This window comes from Microtus oregoni, unplaced genomic scaffold (genome assembly GCF_018167655.1).
Source record: "Microtus oregoni isolate MIOR12 unplaced genomic scaffold, Mior012 000006F_ref0000085, whole genome shotgun sequence".
Classification (NCBI taxonomy): domain Eukaryota; kingdom Metazoa; phylum Chordata; class Mammalia; order Rodentia; family Cricetidae; genus Microtus; species Microtus oregoni.
In genome coordinates, this window is record NW_024543065.1 from 37,021,579 (window position 1) to 37,043,229 (window position 21,651).

At 39.6% G+C, this 21,651-nt stretch overlaps 2 protein-coding genes across 2 annotated transcripts in view; both read right to left on the bottom strand.

Moving 5' to 3' along the window:
• Positions 1-1,706: 1,706 nt before the first annotated feature.
• LOC121449758 (zinc finger protein 431-like) overlaps positions 1,707-21,651 on the bottom strand; it is a 54,688-nt gene continuing 34,743 nt past the window's right edge. Inside the window, exons 5-6 of the mRNA XM_041654439.1 lie at positions 3,895-4,656; positions 1,707-1,882 (exon numbers count right to left, since the gene is read on the bottom strand). Coding sequence (XP_041510373.1) covers positions 1,707-1,882; positions 3,895-4,656 — 938 coding nt within the window. The remainder of the gene's footprint in view (positions 1,883-3,894; positions 4,657-21,651) is intronic.
• On the bottom strand, positions 5,838-19,787 carry LOC121449234 (zinc finger protein 431-like). The gene is made up of 3 exons (XM_041653536.1): positions 19,783-19,787; positions 6,098-6,261; positions 5,838-5,902 (listed from the first exon to the last, which is right to left on the bottom strand). Exons 1-3 carry the CDS (start codon positions 19,785-19,787, stop codon positions 5,838-5,840), a joined length of 234 nt encoding a protein of 77 aa, XP_041509470.1.

Consider the following 21,651-nt stretch of genomic DNA (forward strand, 5'->3'; position numbering starts at 1 on the left):
GAAGGCCTTGGACCTTCCACAGGGTGGGGTGCATGGCCCTCTATTAGGATTGGAGGGGGTGGGGTGGGGGGGTCTGTGAAGGGAGTAGGAGGGGGTAGGAGAAGGGGAGGTAGTGGGGAGTGGAAGGAAGTGGGAATTTGAATTAGTATTTTTAAGTAATAAAATAACATTAAAAAATTATACTGAAGCCGGGCGGTGGTGGCGCACGCCTTTAATCCCAGCACTCGGGAGGCAGAGGCAGGCGGATCTCTGTGAGTTCGAGACCAGCCTGGTCTACAGAGCTAGTTCCAGGACAGGCTCCAAAGCCAGAGAAACCCTGTCTCGAAAAACCAAAAAAAAAAAAAAAAAAATTATACTGAGAGAAGTTCTGAAAATATGACAATGTATGAAAACCATCTTTAAAACTTTTTACACTTACGCAACCTTAAATGCTTCTTAATGAGGATAAAACACAGACCCCTGAAGAATGTGATGCTTTGTAGCAGGTTCCTGGAGACTGAAGTGATTTGTCTTTGACAGGAGCTGACTAATTCAGGAAATGTACACCTCAATAAAGCTTCAAAGAATTCTTGAAACTGACAGGATTCAGAATGCTTAACTCAAATGGAGAATGTCAGATCATACTGTTTGAAGTAGATTTGATAAAATGATCCACCAAGACAGAATGAACTTTAATTTGTATTATGCCTACAATCCTGCAGTATGCTCTAGGTGGCCTGTATGCTTATCTGCATCCTATGATTGTATCTTTATGATTACAACAGTCTTAGAGTCCCTTGCACTACAGTAAGCAATTATTTTTCCATATTCCTCTAAGTAACCCCAAAATGAAGCTCATTGTTTCAACAAGTTTTAAAAAAGAGATATGAGTAGCTGTTAATTCAGACACTTCCATCCCTAAATGAGCAGAACTCAGACCTGAACTTTCTTATCTGCCTGGAACAACAGGTGTCCTTAGATGCCTCGAGAATAAGGGTCCCAATGTCAGACCTCATACACTCACCATTACCCAAGAAATGATGAGGTTCTTAACTGATGTCTGAATGGGTTGCAGATTCTTTGTGACTTAGCTGCCTTTTGATTTCACAAGGCTGTGTTCTACTCTTCCACTGGCTGAATATCTATGTATGGAAAAGGAGCAAGCATCTGAAGGAACCTCATGATATGGGATGACACTAAATGACAGCTGTTGCTCAAGTCCCAGCAGCATCATGAAAGTTCCCCACATGACTGTGGCTTGGTGGAGGTAGTTGAGAGCACTGTCCAAATAGAATCTGGAAGAACAGAATAGTAGCTGAAGAACTGACTGCCTCATCTTAAACAAACAAACAAACAAACAAAAAAGACTGAGTTCATACTTAAAAGCTCAGACTGTAAGAAGATGGTAGGATCTGGATATCCAGGCCAATATCCTGAATCTGGTGCTACAGATCGGTCCCATATGACTCATCAGGTTAGGCTGGAGGCTCCAGATAGCTACTGTCTGAGTGAAGAACTGTAATCTTATGCTGCAGTGGTCACCAATCCTCTGTTACTCTGCCCCTTGCTGATCCATCACTTTTTTGTTCCAGTGAGAGTAGCCCATTATTGTCATTCCCCTGTACTTGGGACAGATAAGACAACCAGGAGAATTGGCAAGGAGGAATACTGAATTGAAAAGATGGAGCTGGGGGTCACATAGAGCCTTGTTCATATTGCAGCTACATTTAAGAACGTTTGAAGGCAAACTGCAGTGGAGACAGTGAAAGACCTTGAATCACAACAGGCAAGTCCTGGATCTTCCTGAGGAGCAGGCAAGTTTTACACTTGATGTTGACTGCTAGACACTTGGGCAGGTGGAAGGAATCCCCAAATGAGTGTTCTGCACAGACTCTGGGCACATCTACAACCATAGCCGAGGTAAGAATCTGGGGGCCCCCTGAAGCCTGAGGGTAGGCTCAATGTATTTCTGTGATGAAATGACTGCACTTCAGAATATATTTTGAACAGAGATCCTGTGTGCATGAGGTTCAGCATTAGTCATAGTAGCCAAGAGGTGTGGGTTCAAGCCATTTATCTACGGATGGATGAGTGGATCAGATAAACATGAGCCAGCTAGGTATGGTGGCACAAGGCCGTGAGCCCAGGTCTTCTGATTCATGGTAGGAATATGGAAGACTGAAGGGTAGTCTGCGGCATTTAGCAAATATATTGACTCAAAACCAACAAAATAGCTGGGCAGTGGTAGAATACTCAAGAGTAAGGGGCTGGCAGAACTCTGTGAGTTCAAGGACAGCCTGGTCTATAAAGAAAGTTACAGAACATCCAAAGCTAGAGAGAAACCTGGACTGAAACAAAAATAAATAGCAACCAAATATGAATAGAGAAATCCAGACTCAAATAAATGGATAGCAATAAATCAAGCTAGATGTGATGGCGCATGCCTTTTATAGTCACACTCGGAGGCAGATGGAGGCTGATCTCTGTGAGTTTGCATAGATCCTGATATAAAAAAGTGAGTTCCAGGACAGCCAAGGCTACTATACAGAAAAACCCTATCTTTAAAAACAAATGAGAAAAAAAAATGAATCAAAAGAATGTAAGGCAGATTGCTACCATTATCAGCCTTGTGTCTGCTAAGAATGCTGAACATTGCACTATGGCTTGTTGTAGCTTTCGACAATATCTCCTCAACTGCTGGCTTCTGACAAGACCCTCTTCCCAGGTACCTTCACACCACAAGGCTCACAGTGGGTGTGGATCATAGAGACCATCCCAAACAACTTCCAGCCTGGCAGATGATCCCCCTCAACAGAGAGGTTGACCAGTGGAATCAAGTCGAAGACAAGGATATTAATTCACACACCTATGATTTCCATCATTTGCCACTGGATTGTACTCAGGAGGCTGAAACATAAGGATCATGAGTTCAAACATCTCCCTTACTAACTACTGACATCCCAAATAGGCTGGAATAGCAAACAACATCCCAAGGGAATTTATGAAAATATAAAAAAACAAAACCAGAAACATTAGTCCATGACCCTTTCACAGACAAATTTACTTGAAAGTTATGATCACAAACTGCCTGATATTTAAATAAAAAAATGGACACACCTTTGGTGATTGATATCCAATTCAATACATTGCAGCAAAAATATAACTATCATTAAGAAGAAGCACAATGGAGGATAAACAAAGTAACACAATGAATATAAGGACACCAAAATAAAATTTAATAAGTGGATTTGTCATATATGGCATACTTTAATATCGACATCCAATGTTGCAAATAGGGAACACAATGTAGTTATTTCCACCATCAGTCTTGAGGGAACATCCTTCAAAGATAGAATGAAAAAGACTTTTTTCTCCTTGAAACTGATGTCAACTAAAATATCTAGTCTTTATCCAATCATTTACATGAATATGGTCTTTCTCTTGTATGAATTCTTCACTATTTCCTGATTTCAAGTTGATATAAAAAGGTTTTTAAAAAATTATATGGCTAGAGACACGGCTTTAACAGAGTGATTGCACGTAGAAAGAATTAATCTTGTATAAAAGCTATCATGAAGTGCAAAACATTACCACACTGACTAAATTTATCAGGATTCTCTGTAGTATAATTTTTTTCCCACGATTGAAAAGACTACAGAGACATATAAAGTCTTTACGACATGGATTACTTTTATAGGGGTTTTCCTACAATTTGTTTTCTTTTATGTACATGGAGATAGTTCTGTTGTGAAAAGGCTTTCTAATATTGATTATGTTCATTGGGTTTCTTCCAGCATATGTTCTTTTTATGATTTTTGAGTTGACTCTCTTGTGTAAAGGCTTTACCACATTGTTTACATTCATAGGGTTTCTCTGAAGTATGTATTCTTTTATGCACTACAAGATTATCATTACATGCAAAGGCTTTACCACATTGATCACATTCATAGGGTTTCTCTCCAGTATGGGTTCTTCTATGCCTTAGAAGGTGACTGTTTTGTGCAAAGACTTTCCCACAATGATTACATTCATAGGGTTTCTCTCCAGTATGTGTTCTTCTATGCCTTAGAAGATGACTTTTCCGCGCAAAGGCATTACAACACTGATTGCACTCATAGGGCTTCTCTCCTGTATGTGTTCTTTTATGATTTTGGAGACGACAGTGAAATGCAAAGGCTTTCCCACAATGATTACATTCATAGGGCTTCTCTCCACTATGGGATCTTTTATGCAAAACAAGACTGCTGTCACATGCAAAGGCTTTCCCACATTGATTACATTCATAGGGTTTCTCTCCAGAATGTGTTCTATGTCTTTGGAGGTAATACTGTAGTATAAAGGCTTTACCATATTGGCTGCATTCATAGGGCTTCTCTCCACTATGGGATCTTTTATGCAATAGAAGACTGCTGTTACATGCAACGGCTTTACCACATTGGTTGCATTCATAGGGTTTCTCTCCAGTATGTGTTCCTTTATGTCTTTGGAGGTAATACTGTAGTGAAAAGACTTTCCCACATTGATTACATCCATAGGGTTTCTTTCCAGTATGTGATCTGTTATGATTTTTGAGCATACTCTGATGTGTAAAGACTTTACCACATTGATTACATTCAAAGGGTTTCTCTCCAGTACAGATTCTTTCATACCTTTGAAGATGATTATGATATGCAAAGTCTTTAACACATTGAGTAGTTTCAGATTTATCTTCAGTATGGCTTCTTTTAAGCCTGCAATGAAAATTGGCATATGTAAAAGCTTTACCACATTCATTATACTGTTGACAATATCTGTATAAATTAGTTACAATTAGGTTTAATTATAAAAGTCAATCAGATCTTAAACTTTTATCACTTTGTTTACACTCATGTTGCTCCCCTTTATTAAAGATTGCTTTTTACTGTTGAATATGCCTGTGATGTAAGAGCCTTTCTTACAAGACTCACGTTTAAAACATCAGTTTTCCATAAGAGATTTTTCACGTATTTGAAGAGAACTGGGAACCACACACTGGATTCATAAAACTTTCCTACAGTGTGAGTCATACTATGTTTTTAAAGTTAACCAGGACAAACAAAATTATTTCCAAATTACTAGTACTCATAGAGCTTTTCTGCAGTGTGAGTTTGTTGATGTATTTCCAATGAAGCTGGAAAAGCAATTACTTGTAAGCTTGAATCACATTCAACAACTATATTCAATATGGGGACAACTAGAAATCTTCTAATTGTTCTGAAAGAAAGAGGGATATGTCACTACATTCATTATCCCATGTTCATATGACTTGTCTCCATAGTGACATATTACATACCTATTAAATGGAGAAAAACCAATAAAGGGTGTACATGTAGCAGTCACACGGTTTGATTTTCTTTTTCTCATAGACATATAGTATACTAACTAAGGTTTCTCCACAACAACTTCCCCTTGGTTCTTGACTCTAACTATACCTCCTCTCATTAAACTTAACAGAGTCACAACAAGAATATGAGTAACATAAGGTCTGCTATGGACTATTTGCTTCTTAGAAGGCTTTGGACATATAATACTTATAACCTATTCAACATGCAAACATTTTGTAATGGAATGGTATGAAACTAAATAGCTTGGCAGTTCTACAGCATAGCTCTCATGAGGCTATGATTGAAATGGTGATACCTGTTAAGGCATTGTTTTCGTGTCTTCCTTCTTAAAAGAATCACTTGCAAATACAATTCACCTACTTGACATTTTGGTATATGGTTTTGAGAATTCAATAATTATCAATGCACTTTAAGTTGTGCTAATATACTACTGCTTTCTTCGAGACATCTTAAAATTTTTTCCAAGGCATATTTGTATTAGCTTGCAAATGCAAATTACCTTCCATGTTTCCAAGAACTTTGACAATGTTCTTCAATATTATGACCTTCCCATTTGTAGCCTAAAATATAGCATAAGAAAATATGATGTTATTTGAAATTGTATAAAATAAATTATAATCAGTGAACCTGAGAACCATGCCTGAGTTTTTCATATCATCGTTTCACAGTCTCAATCATAATTACAGAAGAACATCAATAACCAAAATCAAGTTGTCCCCTTATTTTAAAATGTGAAGGAAAACTCATAGTCTTACCTATAGCAGTGAGGTTCCTACAGGTCTCCAGCATCACATCATTGTAGAGACTCTTCTGGGAAGGATCCAGCAAAGCCCACTCTTCCCGGGTGAAGTCAACATGCACATCATCATAGGTCACTACATTCCAAAATATCCCATAGATGTGGACAAAGAAAATGATACTGAAAACACAGTAAATGTATACTTCTTTGAAAATAGAGTTATTTAATTCTCATGCTATCCACACATATTCCATGACACAGAAACTCTATTGCAATCACCAAGTCAGTTTAGAAGAAAACTGAAGAGGAGGATCACCTTTGTCATTTCTGAACCCTTTGAATGAGATATCACCTTGCTAGAGAAATGTATTAACAGATGTGGAGAGACAAGAAAACAGATCAATAGTACTGAGTATGCATCAGAGAAATTGTATGAACAATTTCAACTGAAAAAAAAAAAGGTGTACTGACTCATGCTTTTAATTGCAGCACTCAGAAAGCAGAGACAGATAGGTCTGCCTCTGAATTAAAAGCTATTCTCATTTATACAGTCAATTCCAGCACAATCAGAAGTACATTTAAGACCCTGTCTCCTCTGCAAAAATCAAACAAACAGAAGGATAGAAAGAACTCAGTGGTTTTGTACTGAAATTCCCACAAAGAGTTATGCATTCACTCCAGTTCTGTATTCACCTTCCAGAAACCTAATGTACCTGTTTAAAGTCTAATAATAATAAGATATTAATGAAAGGAACTGCAGGTTTAAACAGATGAAGACCGGACCAAAGTACCTTTACAGTACCTTTTAATAAGGATGAAACTCACAAGTTATGGACACAAAATGAACCCTGGCAAAGAATGTTTAGTAGTTTTTGGGAGAGATTAACAACAATTTTCCCAAAGCCAGAGAATTCAACCTATAAAGAAACTTAGCTGTATCTTTCCTTTCCTTGTACAGGAAATACAAATAACTAGAGCCCCTACATTCTATAATATTAAAAATGAATCAGGAAAGGCAGGTTACAAATCAGAAAATTTAAGTAAAGTGGATCAAATCACTTATGAGTCTGTCCTAAAGTCAGAATTATATGCTATTCTCATGGTACTGAGGGATTTTAATAAACTTCTGAATACAGTTATCGATTTGCAATATACAGAAAGAATCTATTTGCATATAGAAACCACTGAATTTATATAAGATGATACAAAATTTACTTTATTATTTATTCAGTTATAAGATACATTCAGGAATAGGAATAATCCCATATACATAACACACATCTGATCCTATACAGTTCTTCCAGGTCCTGTAGAACAAGGTATGTAGAAACCAATCAATTACTAATTGGAAATGTGCTGAAGAACTCAGAATTTCATAAAAAAAAAATCATGTCAATAGCAAAGGTTAGAAAAAGCTTTTCCTTCATGTAACAAGCCAAAAATATTAAAAGGAAATATCCTACAAGTTCTTTACAAAACCAAACACACTCCTTGCACGAAGTAATGCAAAGGGTACTCAAAGGAATGAAATCTAGCAGATTGATGTGTTCCATTATGTAGAATTTGGAAAACTAAAATATGTACATTATGCCATTGATACCTATTCATGTTTTCAATGGGCAACTGCTTTGAGTTCAGAAAAGGCTCATTTGGTAATTACACTATTTGCTAGAAGTTATGGCAATTATGTGTATACGTGTACAAATATAGAGAGACAATTCTCCAACATATGTCTCTAAGAAAATAAAACTGATTTTTCTTCTTATAATATAAAGCATATTCCACACAATGCTACAGGGTAGGAAATTATAGAAAGATCAAATCAAACTCTAAAGGATATGTTAAGTAAACAGAAAGGGATAATAAATACCCCCAGAAATAGATTGCATAACGCTTTATTAACTTTGAATTTTCTGAATGCTAATGAAAAAGGAGCAATTGCAGTGAACAGAGATTGGATAGTAGAAAAAACTTTGGGATTAAATCAGGCAGTATACTTTAAACATATACAGACATAAAAAGTAAAACCAGGACATGTGTTACTTTGGGGAAATGGATTTGTTTTAGTTTCCAGGGGAGGAGAAAAATTAAGGAAACCATCAAAATTGTTAAAGAGTAGATTCGAACAAGAGATACCTCCTAATTAGAAGAGATAATAGCTCATTAAGCACCATGACTGTTTAATCTAAACTGACCTATAATACTAGCAAATGCTTTTCATTTGATCAGATATAACTTGCCAAAAGAGAATTTCCACAAAATTAGAATTGGAGACAGTTATGTTTCTGTCTTTTCAGGAGAATAAAAATATCCAGCTAAGGAATCTGAAGACACAGAACAAATAAGACAGCTGGAAAAAAAAAAGAACAAGTCATTAAGAAAAGAAATGTCAAGAAAAAGAGTAAATTGTCCAATTGGTAAATCACATTTCCAACAGGATAAAATTTCATAAATCTTCCTTATATTTGTTTCTCCCGTTCCATACTGACATATAATGTAAATGGTCTTTCTCTACTCCCAATCCAATTAAAGATTAAAACTGGCTTTGGAGTTGGAGTGTAGCTCTCTCTTAAAAATAAGCATGTTTATTAAAGTGAAATCCAAAATCTGTCTCATGTCAGAAAGACAACTGATATGGGACAGAAGAAAAGCAAAAATTTAAGAACTATTTTATTGCCATTAATCTCATAAACCTTTGGTTTTATATTGCCTCTCTAACAGCTGTTTTTTTAAGTATAATATATATAAGATATAAGTGGCAGCAACCTCCACAGGAGCAGGTACAAGGGAGTGACCACTGAGAGAGCAGGCCTAAGCCAGAGACCTCAGCAGGACATGGCATGCATGAATCAGGGTCCTCCAAGGGAGCAGACCCAAGCCAGAGACCACAGTGGGATGGGGCCCAAGCCAGGGACCTCCATGAGAGCAGGTCCAAACCAGGGGCATCTGTGGAGGAAACAAGCCTGATATTGAGCCCTGCAGGAGTAGGCTCAAGGCAGTGACCTCCACAGGAGCAGGCCTGAGCCAGTGTCCTCCACTGAAGCAGGCTCATGGCAGTGACCTCCATAGGAGCAGGTGCAAGGGAGCAACCGCTGAGAGAGTAGGTCTGAGCCAGACACCTCTGCAGGACCAGGTGCCTTTCAGTTAGACAGCAACCTACGCTAGAGTAGAACCAAGTCAGTGACCTCCTCTGGAGGAGGCCTGAGACAGTGACCTCTTTCAGGGCAGAGCCAAGGCAGTGTCCTCAGTAGGATCAGCCCCAAGAAAGCAACGTTCATGGGATCAGGCCCAAACAACCTCTATCTACGAATGCAAACTACCCCTGGGAATGCCTAGCAACTTCTGTAAACACCTAGTGACCTCCAAGATGACTGAAACCATGGCCCTGCCTGCACCACAAGGAGCAATCAGGTGAGCCTTGGATCCACTGGCACCTGGAAGATTGCTCACCAGAGACACAGCCCCAACTAAACCAATCAGAGGAAAAGATAAGTAGACAAGGACATACTCAACACCACAACAACATGACACCAGCAAAAACTAGTGACTCTACAACAGCAAGACTTGAAACCCCAAATATAGATGAAGCAGAAGAAAATGACCTAAAAAAGTATCTTTAGGAGAATGGTGGAAGCCCTTAAAGAGAAAATGAAAAAATCCCTCAAAGAAATGGAGGAAAAGACAAAAAATTTGGAAGAAATCAACAAATCCCTTAAAGAAAATCAAGAAAATGCAATCAAACAGGGTAAAGAAATGATTCAAAACATGAAAAGCAAAATAAAGAAAACACAAACAGAGGTAATTCTGAAAATGTAAAATATAAGAAAATGATCAAGAACTACAAATGCAAGCATAAACAGCAGAACACAAGAGATGGAAGAGAGAACCTTAAGCGCTGAAGGCACAATGGAGAAAATAGACTCATTGGTCAACGTAAACATTAAATTTAACAAAAGCTTAACACAAAATACACAGGAAATATGGGACACCATGAAAAAAAATGACTATAATTGATTACTAGGATTCCTATTAATAACACATGAGGAGGAGCTACACAAGCCTATGTATAATATGATTCTATCCAAGTAAAATTAGCAGTGTTTCTAATAATATTTCTTCTCTAAAGGGCAATGAATCCTGAACTGCCTTAATTAGGATTCCATTGGCTGTGAAGAGACATCATGACCATGACAATCTTAGAAGGAGAAATATTTAATTGGGTGGCTGACGTTTTAAGAGGCATAGTCCATAACCATCATGATGCAATATGGTGGCATGCAGACAGACATGATGCTGGAGAAGAAGCTGGGCATTGTACATCTTGACCCACAGACAACAGGAAGTGGTCTGGGACAGTAGAAATGGCTTAAACATATACAAGATCTCAAAACCCACCTTCACAGTGATACATTTCCTCCAACAAGGACTGATCTACTGTGAAAAAGCCACACCTCCAAATAGTGCCACTCCTTATGAGATGACTATTGAGAGAGGGAGAATTGTTTTTCCCAGGAATGAGCCTCCTAGTTGGTTATCAAAAACAAAATGCTCTGCCCTGTATTCATATAAATAGTAGAAATAGGAAATGGACTCAGCAGCTCATATTTAAATAGGTATGTGTACAGACATATAAATATATATTCAATAATAATAAAAGAGAAACAACCAGTTTGAGACAGAGTAAGTGGGGGCACCTAGCAAGCTACGTTTGGGGCCAGAAACTACATTGCAGATCATGGCATGGAGACTTCTTATTAGTTATGAATTATCAACCTTATCTTGGGCTTGTTTCTTGCTAGCTCTTAACTTGTTTCTCCTTATCATCATTTTGCCTCAAGGCTTTTTATCTTTCTTTCTTTTTTTCTTTCTGTATGTAGGTAGGTAGGTAGGTAGGTAGGAACTTCTTTCCTGCTTCTGTTGTCTCCTGGCTGCCGGCTGCCCTTTTTCTGGTCTTGGGCATGTCCCTCTATTTCTCCCTCATTCTCTTCTTCTCTCTAGATTCCTCCTCCTATATATTCTTTCTGCCAGCCAGCCCTACCTACCACTCTTTTGCCTAGCTATTGACTGTTCAGCTTTTTAGACCAATCAAGTGCCTTAGGCAGGCAAGGTCAAAAAGCAACACATAATTAGACAAATGAAGCATGAACAAATGTAACACACCTTCACATAGTTTAAATAATAATCCACAGCATAAACCAAAGTAACATATCTTTACATCATTAAAGAAATACTCCATAAAAGCAGCATGAAGTGATTGGAGAGAGTAAGAGAAAGGGAGTTGTTATATGTTTATATTATAAATATTAATCATGGGGAATAGAGCTAAATAGACAATTTTCAGAAAATGAAATACAGCTGACTGGCAAACATTTAAATGTGTTTAACATACTCAACTACTGGAGAAATGCTGATTACAACTTCTCTCTTATTTTATCTCACCAAAGTCAGGATGTCTAAGTTTGCCTTTTTTTTTTTTTTAATGACAAATGTTGGCATTGATGAGCAGAAGAAAAAAAAAAAAAACAACAACTCCAAATCAGTGCTTAAGTGAATGTAAACTGGTGCTACCATTTTTTTTTTTTTGGATTTCGAGACAGGTTTTTTCGTAGCTTTTTGGTTCCTTTCCTGGAACTATGACGGAGGTGGGTCTTGTATTTATCTGTTGCTTTCATTGGTTAATTAATAAAGAAAACTGCTTGGCCCTAATAGGACAGAAAATTAGGTAGGCGGAGTAAACAGAACAGAATGCTGGGAGAAAGAAGCCGCGTCAGTGAGGCGCCATGATTCTCTCACCCAACACAGCCGCAGGTTAAGATCTTCCCTGGTAAGTCACCTCGTGGGCTACACAGATTATTAGAATTGGGTTAGACCAATATGTAAGAGCTAGCCAGTAAGAGGCTAAAGGTAACGGGCCAAGCAGTGTTTAAAAGAATACAGTTTCCGTGTAATTATTTCGGGTAAAGCTAGCCGAGTGGTGGGACGCAGCCCAGCTGCTCCTAATACAACAGAACTAGCTCTTGTAGACCAGGCTGGCCTCGAACTCACGGAGATCTGCCTGCCTTTGCCTCTAGATGGTGCTACCATTTTAAATCAGTATGGAGTTTCCTCAAAAGGCTAACTCTAGATATACACCATATGACCGAGCAGTACATCTCCCATCTATGTACCAAGAAAGTCCTTATCTTATTTTAGAGACATGCTCTAACCCATGTTCGCTGAGATTTTATTTATAATAGCCGGGAAATAAAAATACCCTAGATTTGCATCAACTGATGAATGCCCTAGGATGGCAGGCAAACCTATGTATAGTTAATGCATTAAGAATAGACAAACAAATGATAGACAATCTCTTGGGTATATTCCCAAGAGTGGTATTGCTGGGTCCAGGGGTAAGATGATCCCGAATTTCCTGAGAAACCGAAACACTGACTTCCACAGTGGTTGCACAAGATTGCATTCCCACCAGCAATGGATGAGGGTACCCGTTCCTCCACAGCCTCTCCAGCAAAGGTTATCCTTGGTGTTTTTGACTTTAGCCATTCTGACAGGTGTAAGATGATATCTCAAAGTTGTTTTGATTTGCATTTCCCTGATTGCTAAGGAAGTTGAGCACGACCTTAAGTGTCTTTTGGCCATTTGAACTTCTTCTGTTGAGAATTCTCTGTTCAGTTCAGTGCCCCATTTTTTAATTGGGTTAATTAGCACTTTAAAGTCTAGTTTCTTGAGTTCTCTATATATTTTGGAGATCAGACCTTTGTCTGTTGCAGGGTTGGTGAAGATCTTTTCCCAGTCAGTAGGTTCCCTTTGTGTCTTAGTGACAATGTCCTTTGCTTTACAGAAGCTTCTCAGTTTAAGTAGGTCCCATTTATTCAATGTTGCCCTTAATGTCTGTGCTTCTGGGGTTATACATAGGAAGCGATCTCCTGTGCCCATCTGTTGTAGGGACCTGAAATGACCCTATCCTAGAGCAATACTGACGAATATCTTGCATATCATCATAGAATCTTCATCTGGTGATGGATAGAGATAGAGACAGAGACCCACACAGGAGCACTGGACTGAGCTCCCAAGGTCCCAATGAGGAGCAGAAGGAGGGAGAACATGAGCAAAGAAGTCGGGACCACGAGGCGTGCATCCACCCACTGAGACAGTGGAGCTGATCTACGGGGAGCTCACCAAGGCCAGCTGGACTGTGACCGAAAAAGCATGGGATAAAACCGGACTCTCTGAACATGGCGAACAGTGAGGGCTGATGAGACACCAAGGACAATGGCACGGGGTTTTGATCCTGCTTAATGTGCTGGCTTTGTGGGAGCCTAGCCAGTTTGGATGTTCACCTTCCTAGATATGGACGGAGGGGCGAGGACCTAGGACTTACCACAGGCAGGGAACCCGGACTGCTCTGTGAACTGGAGAGGGAGGGGGAGAGGAGTGGGGGGAGGGGGAGAAGGGTGGGAGGAGGGAGAGAAGGGTGGGAGGAGGGGGAGGGAAATGGGAGGCTGGGAGGAGGTGGAAACTTGTTTTTTTGTTTATTTTTTTTTCTTCTTTTCTCAATAAAAAAAAATGGGAAAAAAAAAAGAATAGACAAACAAGCAGCCGGGCGGTGGTGGCGCACGCCTTTAATCCCAGCACTCGGGAGCCAGAGGCAGGCAGATCTCTGGGAGTTCGAGGCCAGCCTGGTCTACAAGAGCTAGTTCCTGGACGGGCACCAAAGCTACAGAGAAACCCTGTCTCGAAAAACCAAAAAAAAAAAAAAAGAATAGACAAACAAAACCATTTGAGTCGGCCCTTAGACACACATGCAAATTAGCTTTGATAAATAAATTAATTAATAAAAAATATGAGGGCTAAGGGGTTGATTCAGAAAATAAAGCCTGTTGCAGCCAAGGCTAAAGACTAGTTTGATTCAAAAGACACATATGTTAGAAGGAAACAAATTTTCTATAGTTGTCTTTTGGCTTCCAAAAGCATTGTGGAAACTGTGTGCATGCAAACAGTAGCACTGTTGAACACATGTGTTTACATGAACAAGACAAGTAGTGTGCTTTTGTTCTTTCGTTGCCCTAATGATAGGATACATTCTGGTATCTATTACTCCTAGATGACATCTGTCTGCTCCACTAATTTACACTCAATCATTCCTACTAACACTCTTAACTATAATGGCTCTTCTGAATCTAAGATTTCAATCGGCCCATGTAAGTTCCAAAATTCAACCTGGTCTCTAGCAACAAAAATCAGTCATATTAATGAATGAACTCATAGACCTTTTCACTTCTCACTATTCCTAATCATTAACTTTTCTTTTTAATTTGCATGAGTATTCACTTATGGTGCAACGTGTGTATAGAGTGCAATGTTCATGAGCAAGCAAGAAGACAATTTTGGGTGCCATTCCTCAGATGTCAACCTGAGATTTGGTTTAGGAAGATCAAAGTGTATGATACATGGAGCAGATCCTATCCACATCCAAAGCATCCATCTCTGTTACCTCTGAACAAAATCATCAACTTGGTTAAAAAACAAAACACTTGGTTAAAAGTCAAAATACTAGATGTTATCATAACCAAATATTACAAAGTCTTGGGAAGAGGATCAAATTATATGAAAAAAATAATGAAAAAAATAATAATGGCAAAAGATGAACTAATTTTAAGGATTTATATATTTACTTGGTTAGTTACTATATTTGATTTTATATTCACTACATAGCCCAGGCAGACTCTTAACTCATTGTCTTGTGCTGGTTAGCTTTATCTCAACATGACAAAGTTTTGCATTATTTGGAAAGAGGAACTTCACTTATAGGATGTTTTCCTGATTAAAGACTTTTGAGAGAACACCCAACCCACTGTGGAGCTGCACTATTCCTGGGAAGGAGGCACAGCGATGTGTAAGAAAGCAAACCAAACTTTTGATGCCTGTTTCTTTTCTAATAGGAGAAAGACAGAGAACTGAGGTGTAGATTTGGAAGAGAAAGGAAGTTCTGAGAGGAACTGAGCAGGGAAATCATAATCAAAATTTACTATATGAAAATATATATTCAATTTAAAAAGGAAATAAAAGAATAAAGTAAGAAAACTGAAGAAGCCTGGAAGAAAAAGCAAGTAAGCACTATTACTCCAGGGTCTCTAATTCAGTTCCTGACTGATCTGCCTGCATGAAGGACTGTGAACTGGGTCTTTAAGTCAAGTAAACCCTTTCCTCTGCCCAAGAACTAACCAAACACAGCATCCCATGAAGTGGAGATGAGGAAACAAAAAAAGGCACAGGCACAGAAGTGGAGGAATTAAGAGGTGATTATGTTCAAGATACATTATTTATATGTATGAAATCCTAAAATTAAGAAAGGGTGGCTACTGCAGGGCTAACAAACCAAAACAGTCAATAACCCTGAAATTCTCATCATGATTTTGGTGAGTTATGTGCCTAGGTAGAAGAAAAGCAACTACAACATGACGTATGATCCTAGCACCTATAAATGAATGATTCTTAAACCCAGAAAACAGTCTTAAAAATTGCACAGAAAAATACTAGCAATGTGACAGTGGGTTGATTTTTCAGAAGTAGGCATTAGCAGAAAATTCAAAACAGAAATGGAAAGCCATAAACACATGACAGGAAGAACGTTGACACCAGTTCTTAAAATATTGATTATTGCTTAAAAATACTATTTCAGAGCCTCTATGATTCACTAAAATATAACCTAATCCCTTTATCATGAAGGACAGGTTTAACTACTAAAATCAGTGAACTCAATGAAAATATTGTGAAATAGAAGGATACTTGGTTAACTCTGTTTCAAGTGAAAAGCAGATGTGACTAAAGAGACAATGATGTATCTGCCAAGTGGTTTTGCAACATAAATCAGCCAAATCAAGACTTTTAAACACTGAGCCATTGCTGAATGAGGAGAGCTTTTATGTTTTCCAAGAGTTTACTTTGAAAACTCAATTTGTTGTAAGAATGTGCAAGAGCTAAAGTGTGCTCATGTAGTACTGGCTTTCTCATTGTTTTATGATTCAAATGGACTCTCAGTTAATTTAGCCACTTCAGAAACGAAATCCCAACAAGATAAACCACTGGTTTAAATAAGTAGGGGTTCTCAAGAGGGAAAATTATAGAGCACAGTGTGTCAGCATTTTTAGGGATGGGCAATGCACAGTTAACAATCTCTGATTACTAGAAGCCTATAGTGTAGTATATAAACCACACATGAAAATCACAGATTACTATTAAGAAACTATACCGGGGGCTTTGGATGTAGCTCACCTATTTGGTGGAGTGTCTGCCCTACATTCATGTTACCAAGAACGCATGTGGTAGCTGTGCTGGTGGTAGTGGTGCATATTTGTAATCTCAGAAGTTAGTTGGAAACGTAGAGGGATCTGAAGTTCAAGGTCTCAACTGAGGTCAAGGTCAGCCTGAGCTACCTGAGAGCACGTCTCAAAAAACTAAACAAAACAAACAACAACAATAACATCAAACAGTGACAGATCAAACAGATTTCCTAGGATGGCAGAAAAAAACAAGGGACTGGATTGAATGCTCAGCAATTAAGAGCACTGGTTGCTTTTCTAGGAAACCTGATTTTGATTTCCAGCATCAACAAAGAAGCTCACAAACATCTTTAATTCCAGTTGCACGGAATCTGACATCCACTTTTCACCTCTATAGGTACTAGAAATGCAAGTGTTACACAGACATAATCCACATAGGCAAAGTATATGTTAAATTGAGAGCATAGGCCCCAGCCCCTTGCATCTGTCCCAGCCCCCAGGCCTGAGAGTTATATAGGTCTGGACTCCAAATCCCAGCAGGCCAGGTCCTGCCCACAGAGTATTTAAATGAACTCCCAAAAGAGGAACACATGATCTCTTTTCCTTCCTTCCACTGGTTGTGTTCGAGGCCACTCTAGGCCTCCCAAGAGCACGCAGAAACTCCCATTAAACCTGGATATTTCTTAATTTGGCTTGTTTTGATTTGGCTTGATTGGAAATTTGCATCCACAGAGAGCTCATGTTAGGAAATATTCCTAACATCTTGGAGGTCCCACTGAGCTAGGGCAGGCCATTTCCATGTGGCAGGCTGCATGTTAAAAGCCCCCTATTCTACAATCTGAGTTCTCCACACCACGCTTAAACCAGCTTCTGGGCTACAGTGGCTGTGTCTTGGTGAGTCCCCTTTCATGTCCTTGTTTTGGGGGACCCATTCATACTTATTTTTGTCATTTTTTTTTTTTTGGATTCCTGTTGAAGCTGCAGTCCACACCAGGGATTCAATTCCCAACAGTGGTCAGACCTTGGCTGAGGTGGAGATTTATTTGTTTGGGGACGCCAAGCATTCAATTTCCATGGCCCCATTTGGATCTAACAGCCATTTTGGCAGATGTGCTGGAGCGGACTTAGGTCACATGGTTGGGCATAGACTTTAAAACCAGATTTGCTTTTGCCCCTGTAATGACTCTTACAAAAATCTTTTTAAATTGAACCTGTGCTAAATCAATCTGTCTCAAATGGCTAATTTCCCTATGTACTAAATCTTGAGCTTAACATCCTCCAGGACCTAAAACAATGTTTGTCGCCATAAGGACAAGTGGACACTGAAAATCACAATGCCCCCATGTGGGCTTGTCCTCTATGCCACACCATGGAGGTCCAGCCTCACCAACAGCAGCAAGTGAAACTGTGCCAGCCTTCAATCTTCTCAGCCTTGCAGAGGATTGATACTGCCCAGACTTGGCTTATCGCATAACCCTATCCAATCCCAAGGTAAAGCTGCAGGTAGCGGGTAAGTCCATTACTTTTATTCTCACTCGGGTCTTAAGTTTCCCTCACCAGTGTCAGCTATGGGGATAGACAGGACCCATTCCTCCCCACTTAAAACATTGCCACTGCCCTGCATTCTTGCAGGACAGTTTTTCGCTCATTCTTAGTGATACCTGCTTTCCCAGCACTTTTACTGGGTGGAGAAATAATTATCCATTTCCCCAAAGCTTTGTTCCACTTCTTGGAGCCCATTTTTGACCCCACCTATCTCTGAGATTCTATTTTACAGGTTCACTCTACCAGATGTGTGCCAGGCCAACCCACAAGGGGCTCTCTACATATGTCAGTCTCTACACCAGCCTCATGGACACCAACTGGGCAAAGATTGGCAGGTTGATTTCACTCATATGCCTACTCATAAAAAACTCCGTTATCTCTTAACACATGTGGACACTTTTACAGGATGGATAAAAGCATTTCTGGTCTCCAGGGAAACAGCAGATGTGGTGGCTCAGGGTCATGGAGCTCGCTGTCAGAAGCTCTCAACATCTGGACAATGGGACTCATCAAACAACAACCAAGCTCTCCCTTGAACTCAGATTATCTTGGCCCTCCCTTCTCCCTGACTTGCCTCAGGGCCACCCCACGTTCCCCTATGGGCTGAGCCCTTTTTAGCTGCTTTATGGCAGGCCCTTTCTCCTTAACCATCACCTCCCAGTTCAAACTCCTCCACTGGCAGGGTACCTATCCTACCTCTCCCTTTTAAGTTCCCTTCCCTGTTCACACGTTGTCTCCCTGCCACCACACCAGTGGACCCTAATACCCCTAAACCTGTCCCACTCTCACCAGGGCACAGAGTTAACTCCTCAAACAGTTAACTCCTAGGTCTCTCATATCTCGATGGACAGGACGTCACATGGTAATCCTCACCAACCCCTCGCCTGCCAAGCTCTTGAGACACCCATGCTGGTACCATCTCTCGAGCCTCAAGCGGGTGCCTACTCAAGACACTTGGTCTGTCCAGCAGACAGGACCTTCCTCCCTCCGGTCTTCCAAGATGCCACAATAAAGGGCCTACCTTGCTCCTCATTCTGGCACACTCATCTTTGATGATAACAATTTTTCCCTAGACACCTGCCTTCTCATCTTCCCCAAGGAAAAGATGGCTGATGTCTCCGGGATGACAGTACATGGGATGCCTTTCCAGCCACACCTCTTGCTGGAACATGGACACCTAGCTCTCCCCTTCCCATGTTGCCCCGTGTCTGCAGGAAGTAGCCAGATTTGAATGTATGCCCTTTTTTTTCCAAAGAGAGCATAAATGTTTGTCATAATTATCATTTCAATTTTCTGTCATCCCTATATCCGAAGAGTCTGGAATGTTAAGTTGGGAGTGTAAGCCCCAGCCCCTCGCATCTATCTCAGCCCCCAGGCCTGAGAGTTATATTGGTCTGGACTTCAAATCCCAACAGGCCAGGTCCTGACCCCTCCCATAGGTGGGGGGGGGGGTCAGGACTACTCCCACAGAGTATATAAATGAACTCCCAAAAGAGGAACTCGTGGTCTCTTTTCCTTCCTCCCTGTGGTCACATTCGCAGCCCCTCAGGGCCACCTGAGAGCACAGAAACAACCCATTAAAAACCTGGATATTTCTTAGTTTGGTTTGTTTGGGAATTTGCATCAGCAGAGAGCTCACGTTAGGAAATATTCCTAAAAGTATAAACATAGGAAAACTCAAATAAAAAGTATGATGCTTGAATAGAAAGTTTGCTAAGAAAAAAAGTGGGGCAAGAGTAACTATATAATGACTTGGACTATAAGCATAAAAAGAAAATAGTATAAAATAAACACCAGGATTGCATACGTAGTTTTATTCAGATAAATCAGAGATTAGTACACTCTTGAATTCTGGCTATGCTTAATCTCTTCTCACCGCATTCTTAACCTAGGGCCCCTACATTAACAACAAACACCAAACTGATCCTAAAAGCCAAGCTAGCTAAGCAAGAAGGTCTAGTTGTGTGACAAAAGAAGGCACTGAATGTCCCTACAAGGAGCACAACCTGTTCTCAGTGGCCTAGGAGAACAAACTCTGGGAGTGCAGAAAAACTTTGTTTCTTAATTTGTATTTGTCTGGTGTGGCCAGCCTCAAGTCAGAACCAGGGTATGCAAAAAATAAATAAAAAAATAAAATCCACGAAAGCAGCAAAAACTAAACTTCTCTGTCTGAAGAGGAAAAAAGCAACACATGCTTTCTGGTGGTAACTGGACTTCAACCTTGAAAAAAGTTCTCTTCACTGAAGAACTCTAGCCAATAAAAGAGCTGTTGCATTACATTTCTTAAGTAAACAATAGGGACAGAACCACTCTGTAAACACATAAGAAATCACTAGGTATTTCTCTCAGACTTGAAAAAGTCACATCAACCATTACTATAGCAGTGCTTAGGTGTAAGCTAGTTTCCTGGATCTATATAGTTTGCAAAGCAGGCTTTCAGAAAAGACAAGGCAAGGGACAGTGACCTAGAGGATGTCCCAACCCTTAAGATACATTTTTCTACTCTGCATACTGAAGAGTCCAAGAATAAGAAAATTTAAAAAAAATGTAGATTCCAAAAGTAAGAATGTAGAAATAAAGAAATATAAAGTTATAAGTCTAAGAGAATGAAAACAGACTATCAGCAGCTTTCTCAGCAGATCAAGGATCAGTCATTCACAGTGAGCTATTTTCTCAGATGCTTGGGAAGCCTCCATCAGTTTAGGTCATTTCATGTTACAACCGGCTATTTATTTACAAGGCCAGAGCTTCTCCCTGCAAATTGAGAGTAGTGTCCTGGCCATCCCTGATAAATGACAGATGTGAACTGAGATAACCTTTAGGAGACAGAGATATGTGACCACTGGGTTAGACACTGTCTTCATTATGGACAACTTGGGCCACCAAAGGGGAGGCATGGGACTCCAGTATACACCTGGAGATACCAGGAGACAGTGAACAAATAAAATGGTTTAATAAATGAGCTGTAATAATGGAGGTTGTAAAGTATGGCAGTCAGTATCTGAGTTTTACCTTGAGATATTGTAAAAAGCTTTCTGCTATCTCCTAAGTTCTCAGCCTAAGAACTAATTAATTCTAATTTATTAACCTTCTAGTATTACTAGCAGTCCCTTTTCTGACTATTGCTAAAGACATCTGTTTTCTTGCAATTAGTGACTTTTGCTGTAATCTACTCTGAAACATATTTCATGATAGCTGCCTAGTTACCATTGACATTAGAACTCACTCCCCTCCTAAGGGTCAGGGTAAGATCATAAAATTTCCTTTGTTCAGACCTAATGATTGGTGCCCTAACTATAAAAGATGGATTCAGAAACCAGCCGTTGGCCACAGCCTAAAAAACACAATCTCTAGCTGTGGTCTCAGCTAGCTGATAAGCTTCTGTGCCCTGCGGTGGTTTTGTATTTTTATTTTTTATCTTTAAGTTTGCTTCTGGTTTTCCGAGGATCTGGTTTCTGGAATAAAGTCTGCTTCTGGTTTATTATACTTGGTGGTGTTCTCATCTTTGCACAATCCCCCTGGACCCAACACATACACAGTTAGTTAAACCTTGAATTTTATAACATAAAAAGAAGTGAGAAATAAGTGCAGAAAGTCAGTTATTGAGACAGGGAGTTATATCTTCAATGTCATCTGCCAGGTTCTCTTTGCAAGTGACAAACTGGCACTAAAGTTATTTCATGCCTGACCTTGGTAAAGTCCTGGGAACTTTTCCTTGAGCACTTCTCTCCAGGGCAACTACTCT